Source organism: Eimeria acervulina, genomic scaffold (genome assembly GCF_000499425.1).
Source record: "Eimeria acervulina Houghton genomic scaffold, Eah_scaff569, whole genome shotgun sequence".
NCBI lineage: Eukaryota > Apicomplexa > Conoidasida > Eucoccidiorida > Eimeriidae > Eimeria > Eimeria acervulina.
The window spans coordinates 1-9,298 of record NW_013549721.1 but is presented as its reverse complement, the minus strand read 5'-3'; the positions used below and the strand labels follow the sequence as shown (position 1 = coordinate 9,298).

At 32.8% G+C, this 9,298-nt stretch overlaps 1 protein-coding gene across 1 annotated transcript; it reads left to right on the top strand.

Moving 5' to 3' along the window:
- Positions 1–5,253: 5,253 nt before the first annotated feature.
- Positions 5,254–9,224, top strand: EAH_00043050 (tudor / staphylococcal nuclease domain-containing protein, putative; the record flags this gene model as incomplete). Its single annotated transcript, XM_013395013.1, has 5 exons — positions 5,254–5,326; positions 5,736–5,942; positions 6,645–6,785; positions 7,707–7,951; positions 8,979–9,224. Coding segments are annotated over 5 exons (912 nt in total), but the record flags the coding sequence as incomplete, so codon positions are not given.
- Between the last annotated feature and the right edge of the window lie 74 nt (positions 9,225–9,298).

Sequence of the window (9,298 nt, the reverse complement as noted above, 5' to 3'; positions counted from 1 at the left end):
ATATATATATTAGTATATATATATATATATACATATGTATAACTGTATATATACAGTAAGAATAAGAATAATCAAAAGATAATATATAAAAAGTAAAGTAATATCCTTAGGAGGAACTGATTCAGTTGCAGTTAGTATGCAATACGCTTATATAATATATATATATATACAAATAAATATGTATATATATATACATATTATATATATATACATATATAAATGTATGTATAGATATATATATATATATCTATATGAAGGATACATGAACAAGACACAACTTCTTTTGCTTCCACCTAAACGAAAAACGAAGGAAAAGAATTAAAAATTAATTAATTTATTCTTAAGTTAAATTAATTTCAATTAGTTTTGTCTATCGCTGCAGAATAATAAAAAAAGAATTAAAAATTAATTAATTAATTTAAAAAATTAAATTTACTTCAAGTAGTTGTAGCGCAGCAATTAACATATTTCTTCTTCGATAAGGAATATTTATATTTCATACTTCATATATATATATATGTTTATACATTTACTTATCTATTCATATAATTATTTATTTATTTATTTATTTATTTATTTATTTATTTATTTATTTATTTATCTACGCTCTCTCCCTCCACGCCCCCTTTACCCCTCTACAGGTGTCACTCACTTCTCCACCACTGCTAACTAACGAAACCGCCTTAATTTTGCATCATTTTTCTGCCTTTTAACTTTTATTTATGATTTTAATGATTAAAAAATATAAAATTATTTTAATTTGCAATAAAAATGCTGAAAAACGAATATATTTCTATAGGTGGTGTTGCGCCTGCGTTGGCTACAGAGGCGCACGCTTAGTTAGGAAATATTTTTCTTGAAATCTTCTTCTGAAGTATCGTTTTTTATTTATTTTTGCAGAATAAATAAATAAAAATAAATATAACTAATTTAAAACAAATTATTATCTTTAGACAGAATGAATTTAAAGGCAAAGCCCTCATATTTTAGTTTTTGTTTGAGTGGTGGCTGTTGTTGTTCAGCGGCGAGAGTTATGTTTGAATAAACCCGCTTTTTTATTCTTTTTATTTTAAAATAATTTCTTTTATTTTTATTTATATTTCTTTAATTAATTAATTACTTATTTCAGCGTTTTTCTTCATTTCCTAAGAGGATTCTACCAGTGCTCGCACCTTTTCTGCAATTTGTTGAGGGTTTGCACACCTTGATTGAAATATTTTGATTTATCGCTTTTTTCTTTCAAAATTTGATTTTTTTCTTTTTATTTTCTTTTTTATATTTAAATTACAAACAAATTAAACCCCTATACACCCAAAACAAACAAAAAATGTGCGCCAATATTGGGGTTATGCTAACGCGAGTTTGTAAATGCACTGTAGCTACATTTAAAAATGTCGCTATAACAATTAAAGAAACTGCATTTAAATATCTTATTGTAGGCACATAAATGAAATAAATTAAGAGAGAGAAAGAAAGAGAAAAACAAATACATATACATATTTATATATAATATATATATTATATATATAATATATATATGTGTATAATCTATATATGCATAGATATTTGCATCTATGCCTTTAGATAATATATGTATAATATATATATATATATATATATTATGCATATATATATAAAAGATGAAAGAAGAAAACAACAAAACTAAGAAGAATTGCTTCAGTTGGGAGTGCTCAAAAGAAAGAGAAGGCGGAGGTATTGAAAAGAAAAAGAAGAAAAATAAACAAAATTAAATAAAGAAAGAATAAATATTAATTTGAATGAAAAATGAAAGAAGAAAGAATAAAAGCAACGCAAAATAAAACAAACAACAAGACAAACGAAATCAAAAAAAGCAGCATTTATTTATTTATTTATTTTATTTTATTATTTTAAACATTGAAGCAAGAAGAAAAGACAGCGAAACAAAGAAATCCTCTTTTGTCTTTCTTCAAGCATTTCAATAACTTCTTTTAATGCATTTAATGCATTAAGATTTAATTCTATTTCTATGATTATGTTCATCATGTGCATTACAATTAAATTTTCTTTCAATAATTCTTTTTATCAAGAAATATATATATAATATATATATAATAGATATAAATATATACAATATATATATGTATATAATATTTTACATATATATATATATATATTTATGCTTATATATATATATACAGTTGTATACATCACCTACTGCAGCTGCCGTACTTTCATCATTTTCTTTGTCTTTTACTACGATTAAGTTTACTTATTATTGCAATTATTATAATTAAAATTCTTATATTTATTATTAGTATTATTATTTCTACTTATTATTACTTCTATTGTTATTATTGTCGTTGTTCTGCTTTTCATCAAAATTTGTTTTTACCTGTCAATTGTAATCCTCCTCACCTTCTCGCGGTCGCGTTCAATATCCACTATTTTTTTATTTATTTATTTGTTTATTTATTTATTTATTTATTTATTGTTAGCATCTTGATTTATTTGATTTATTGTTCTTTTATTAACTTCAATTAAAAGAATTGTTATCATTAGTTCGTGAGTTTATCTAATTAATATTTTATTATTATTAATGTTACTACTTTTATTGATGATATTATTAATAACATTATTATTGCTATTATTACTATTATTAGTGTTATTATTATTATATTTATTTCTATTTGTTTCATTACCCCTTCGCTTACTTTGCTGCATCTTTGCACAACTGTGAATTACAATTTAATTAAATAAATAAAATAAATAAATAATTCTTCTTCTGAATAGAAGATTGTCTTTATTTAATAAAGACAGTCTTTGTTTGAAGATAACTTTAATATTACAATCGTTTAGCCAAACAAAAACTTTTTAAAGATATATTTTATTTTTCTGCATTTGTTTGCATTCAGATTACCTTTTCAATGGCTGCGTGTAGATTAACTCCGTCTTAATGCATTTACACGCTTTTTTTGTTTGTTAGAAACTGCTGTTAGGGTTTTATAGAGTTGAAGAGATCAGCAACATTCAGTATATATATATATGTATTTATTTATTTAGTTGGGTGTTTACTTTAAAGGGCTTTCCTATTAGAAACAGCATCTAGCGTAACTAAAAAAGAAATTCATAGCCTTTGTTGCCTCTTTGTTGCAAAGGGAACAGCTGCAGCAGCTGCAGCAGCTACAGCAACTGCAACAGCTGCAGCAGCTGCAGCAGCTAGTGCAGCTGCAGCAGGCGCAGCAGGCGCAGCAACTGCAGCAGGCGCAGCAACTGCAGCAGCTAGGGAGGTGCAGCGCTAACCAACAGAGAAGGTGCAGGGGGTTAATTGTATTAAAACCTGAATTAAAAAATGCATAAGTTTATAAACAAAAGAAGTTATATGCTAAATGCCTTTAGAAATATATTCTCAGGGGTAGTGGGTTTGTTTACTGCATCAGCTAGCTATCTAGCTAGCCAACTAGCTAGCTATGTAGCTAGCTACAGGATAAGCAGCTAGCTAGCCAAATAGCTAATCAACTAACCAACCTATCGTTATAGCCAGGCATCTAGTTACCCATCCAGCTAGCGATGTATATATAGATGTAATATATATGTACAGTATATATTTTATATTATGATGGTTTTGTTTGCTTCCTGACTTCTGATAATTGCTTATTTACAAACAATTTTTATTTTTTTGTTTATTATTGTTAATTGCTTATTGCTGCTACTGACTGTTACATCTCAGGAGACAGAGAGCTGTGATAAACATATTCAAGAAATTTATTTAAACATTAGAAACAATAAAAACACAATTATAAGGGAGTCTCGCTTGCCCTACAGACAGCGGCATAGATACTTAGTAGAAGAGACAGCTGAGATTATTGAAGACATATAAAAGAAAAGAGAGCTGAGTCGCATGCATTAACTTCAAAACCCTTAAACACCAATAAAACAAAAAAAAGCAAAGACAACTAATTTGATAGGAGACCTCCACATGCATGAAAGAAAAAATAGAAATACATGTACACAGAGAAAAAGAAAACTGCGAAGGGCTCAGGTGTACAGACACTTCCTACTACTCCCTACTTATTGTCTACAAGGAAACCCTAAACCCTAAACCCTAAACCTTTGAAGCTGCTGAGTCTAAGGCAGTTCATACGCGATAAAAGGAAGAGATCCCTACGCTAAGCACATCTTTAGATATATATTTTATATTATGTATTTAATACATATAATATAATATATATAGGGTATATATATTATATATTATACATTATATCTATCTATATTTATAAATATATTTTATATAATATTGTAGTGTGAGCAGAGTGAGTATTTTTCGCAGGTGAGGGGCGTCCAGCAGTTTAATTTTTACAATTGAATAAAAATTTCACTAGTGTATTCAACTGAAGACAATGTGATAAGAAGAATATATTCTTTTTGTCTGTTATTCATAGTACTTTGTTTTGTTTTTGCTGTTGAGTTTAAGAAGATATTTTGCAGGAGCTGTCGGCTCTCCTAGAGGGTGCTGGGCTTTAAGCCAGCCGCTGCAACTCGTTTGCCTCGTTTGATGTAAGTAAAAGTTGGTATTAAAAGAATAAAGATGTGTATATTAAAAATATACAGCTTTGATAAACTACTAGAGAAGTAGCCCTGTCAGTGTGGGGTGTACCGACAGCTTTGGCGCGCGTGCGAAGTTATGAACAAGCAGTTTGCATCTGGAAAGAGAGTAAAAATAAGTGTAAATCTCGGGAAAATGTTTTAAATATATATATTCTTTTCAATTTCTTCTAGCTTTTTTCTCGAAAACGAAAATTTCTTCCTTTTCCCTTGAAGCCACTCGTTATCCTGGGGCTGCGACGCCGACGAGCGGCAGCGAGGCTAGTGCTCTGTTTGCCTCATCTGCTCGCTCTTATGCCTTTGAATTCTTAAATTAATTCAAAATTTGTTAATATTTCTTCTCCGGTTTCACCGGGTGCGTTTATAATTGCAGCTTTCTGCTTAGTCGCCCACGGTTGATAACTGCGCAATTTTTTTTCAGCATCCCCCCTGGGTTCGGATCGCCTGGTTTATTTTTCTGCTTTATTTCCTTTTTTTGATGACTAACTGAATATATTTTGTGTTTATTCCTGTCTGTATTCGTTTCTGCATTTATTTCTGTCTGTATTCCATAATTCTGTTGGCTTTCCCCAAGACCCGCGCAGACAGCCGCTTCGATCTGCAATTAGAGTTTCAGTGAGTAAGACCTTCTTTTTCTTCCTGTTTCCACTTCAGGGTTTGTTTCTGAAGATGGCTAGCGGAATCGCCACAGTCAAAGAGGTCATCTCCGGCGACACGCTGGTGCTTGTCGGAGCCCCCAAGGGTATGCAGAGAGCAGCACCTTCTCAATTTATTTCATTTCAATTTAAGCAGTTTACACACCTTATATTCTACCTGTAACGCCTCTCATTCTGCTGTTTGAAGCGCGGTTCTGCTCTTCCTTGCTTCATTTGATTCGTCTATGTTTGTTTCCTCTACAATGATTATTTTATTTTGTCTTTGCGTTGCTTTCCCCCGTTCTCTTTGGGGCTTGCCTTGTCTATTATTGCATGCATTCTATGCATGTATTGGATGCATGCAATGCATACACTGGCATCGTTTATAGAGTGTGTGTGGATGTATCTGTAGACTCTCTCTTTTGTTTGTTTTTGTTGATGAATTTGCATATTTGAATAATATATATGTATTGAATTCCTTTAAGATAATGCCGAATGCTCTATGAATTGTTTCAGGAGGCCCCCCACCGGAGAAGCGTGTCGGCCTATCTTGTGTTGTAGCACCGCGTGTTGCTCTGAAATCTTTAACTCATGAAAGCCCCGATGAACCCTATGGATGGCCAGCAAGAGAGTTAATGAGACATCGGCTGATTGGACAACAAGTTGAATTCAAAGTAGAATATTCTATCGGAGAGAAAGAATATGCATGCGTTCGATTCCAGGGTGAAAATGTTGCATGCGAATTACTTAGAAGAGGGCTAGCCAGACTTAAAGAAAACAGAAACAATAATAATATACAAGATCTACAAGGTATAACCCTAAACCCTAAACCCTAAACCCTCACCACTCAGAACGGTACCCTAAATCTTAAACCATAATTCATAAACGCTAAACTCTGAATACTGAGTCATTGACCTTAAACCCTAAACCCTGATCTCTGAGTCCTAAACCACAAACCCTAAACCCTAAACCCTAAACCCTCACCACTCAGAACTAAACCACAAACCCTGAAGCCTAAACGAGTCTTAAACCATAAACCCTAAACCCTGAGTCTTAAAGCGTAAACCCTGAACACTGAGACCCAAACCACAGACCCGTAACTCTGAGTCCTAAACTATAAACCCTAAACCCTATACCGGAACACTGATTCCTAAACCACAAACCCTAAACCCTAAACCATGAACTCTAAGTCTTGAACTATTAGCCCTAAACCCTAAACCCTGAACATTGAGTCCTAAACCCCAAACAAAACGCTAAACCCTAAACCCTAAGTCCGAAACCCATAGCACTGAAACAGCAATTAGCAATCCTACTCGATAAATCCTAAACCCTAAACCCTAAACCCTAAGCCCTAACGCAAATGCCTCTAGAGCTTTCGTTTTATAGTGAATTTTGGTGCTGCTGCATGCGTTTGATTATGTGCAGCTTTAGAAGAATGTGAAGCCGAAGCAAAAGCAAAGCAATTGGGTGTACATTCAGCGGACAGCGGCAGCAGCACTGTGAGAACAATTAAGTGGGCTGTAGGCGAAGCAGACTTTATTGCAGAGTTTGTTGAGAAGCATAAGGGTAAGCAGCTACCAGCTATTGTAGAATATGTTCGAGATGCTGGATCCTTTAGACTTGCTATAAGGACAGAAGAAGAAGACGAAAGTCATCTTTCTTTTGTATATTGCTCACTCTCTCTTTCGGGGATACTATGTCCTGGGTTAAGGCGATCGCCAGAAGGAAAGACAGTTGCAGAACCATTTGCAGGTGAAGATCTGCATTCGGGTGTATATGCAGCTTTTATCGTGCACTTTTTCTCGCTTTCTTTCTCGCTCTCATTCTCTGTCTGTTTTACTTCTATTTGTCTATGTCTTTGTCTCTCTTAGAGCTCTCTCTCCCTCTCTTTATTGTCATTGTCTATTTTTCTTTTTCTTTGTAGCTGTCTCTGTCTTTATCTATTTTGTGTTTCTGTCCCTCCTTCTTCTTCTCTTCCTTCTTTCTCTTTCTATCTCTGTTTCTTTCTCTCTCTTTCTTTCTCTCTATGCTTGTCTTAGTGCATCTTCTTCTCTTTCTGTGTATTCTCTCTTTGTCTCTCTCTCTCTTTCTATCTTCTGGTTTATTGATTTGGATATTTCGCGCTGTCTTTTTTGTGTTTATTCTGCCGGATCTCCTCGGACGTTCTTTATTCTTTTTTACTGCGCTGATTCCTCTTTTGAAATAATTTGATTAGACATGCATGAACATTTACGTGCTTTCTTCTTCATGGTTCTTCAACTGCTACTGCTGCTGCTGCTACTGTGTCTGCTCTTGCTGCTCCAGTTGCTGCTGTTGTTGCTGCTGCTACTTCTACTGTTTCTGCTGCTGCTGCTGCTGATATTGCTTCTGCTACTGCTTCTGTTTCTGCTCTTGCTGGGATTGCTGCTGCTGCTGCTGCTGCTGCTATGTGGATAATTGTTGAGATATGTTGAATGCTTTTGATTATTTGTTTGTGTTGTGTTGCAGCTGAAGGGCGTTTCTTTGTTGAAATTCGATTACTGAATAGAGATGTCTCTGTGCGAGTTGAAGGCTCTGATGATTACGGTAATATGTTAGGAACGCTGTTACACCCCAAAGGAGATATTAGTCTTTTGCTGCTTTCTAATGGATTTGCAAAAGTTAATAATGCTACAGTTGGCCTCACAGAACAACCGAATAAACTCAGACAAGCGATGAAAGAAGCTCAAACTAATAAACTACGTAGATGGAAGGTAAATATATATAATATATATATATATATATATTCATTCAATAAATGTTTCTTTTAATACTCCAAAAGATATTATCTTCTTCTTTTTCTTTTCTTTATTTACTTCTTCTGATTCTTTTTCTTATTCTTCTTGTTCTTATTCTTCTTGTTCTTCATCTTTATGTTCTTCTACTTGTTCTTTTTCTTGTTGTTATTCTTTTTCGTTTTCTTTTTCTTCTTGTTTTTGTTCGTATTCTTCTTTTTGCTGTTCTTCTACTTCTCGTTTTTTTTCTTCTTGTTCTTATCCTTCTTCTTCACGTTCTTCTACTTCTTGTTTTTATTCTTTCTGCCGTTCTTCTTCTTGTTCTTATTCTTTTTCTTGTCCTTCTTGTTCGTTTTCTCCTCCTTTTTCTTCTTGTTCTTATCCGTATTCTTCTTTGTGTTCTTCTACTTGTTCTTCTTCTTGATCTTCTTGTTATTATTCTTCTTTTTGCTGTTCTTCTACTTGAATTTGTTGTTTTTTATTCTTTTTGCTGTTCGTCTTCTTGTTCTTATTCTTCTTGCTTATGTTGGCCTCACCGTTCTTCGGATTCTGCTTCTACACCTTCTTCTTTTTCTTCTTTGTCTTTCTTTCTTCTTCTTTTTCTTCCTCTTCTTTTTCTTTTTCTTTTTCTTTTTCTTTCTTGCCTTCTATTTGTTATTTCTATTTTTCTTTTTATGCTCTTCGCAGTTCTTCTGCTGTTTTTTCGCTTTCTTCTTCTCTCACTTTGACCCGCTCTTCTTTTCTCTGTTCTTTGAATTTTCGTTTTTCTTTTGTTTTACCTTCATATAATTCTTCTCTTCAATTTTCTCCTTTTTGTTTGTTTAGCGTTTGGCGTTTATATTTTTGTTTTCTTTTTGCTTTATTTGTTTGTCTTCTTTCTTTGTTGATTTGTTTGTGTAGCATTAAGAGTATATTTTGTTTGTTTTTTCTTCTTTCTTTCAAAAAGCATTCAATAACACCTCTACCTTCTTTTCTTCTTTTTTATTTATTTGTTTTTTCTTTTTAGGATTTCTCTTCTTCTGTTTCGACTGATAGTTTAGAGCGAGTGTATGCAGCAACAGTTGAAGAAGTTTTTAGCGGTGATTCTATTTTATTGCGGCTGCCTGACGGCTCTTCTCGCCGAGTTTATTTCGCCTCTATTCGCTGCAATAGACCCTCATCAGCAGCAAAACCTCAACCCAGAGAAGATGAAGCACTTGCACTCGAAGCAAAAGAACTCGTCCGCAAAAAAACCATTGGAAAAATGGTTAAGGTCAGAACATTCACAATAATATAATAATATATATATATATATAATATATATATATATATAATATATATATAATA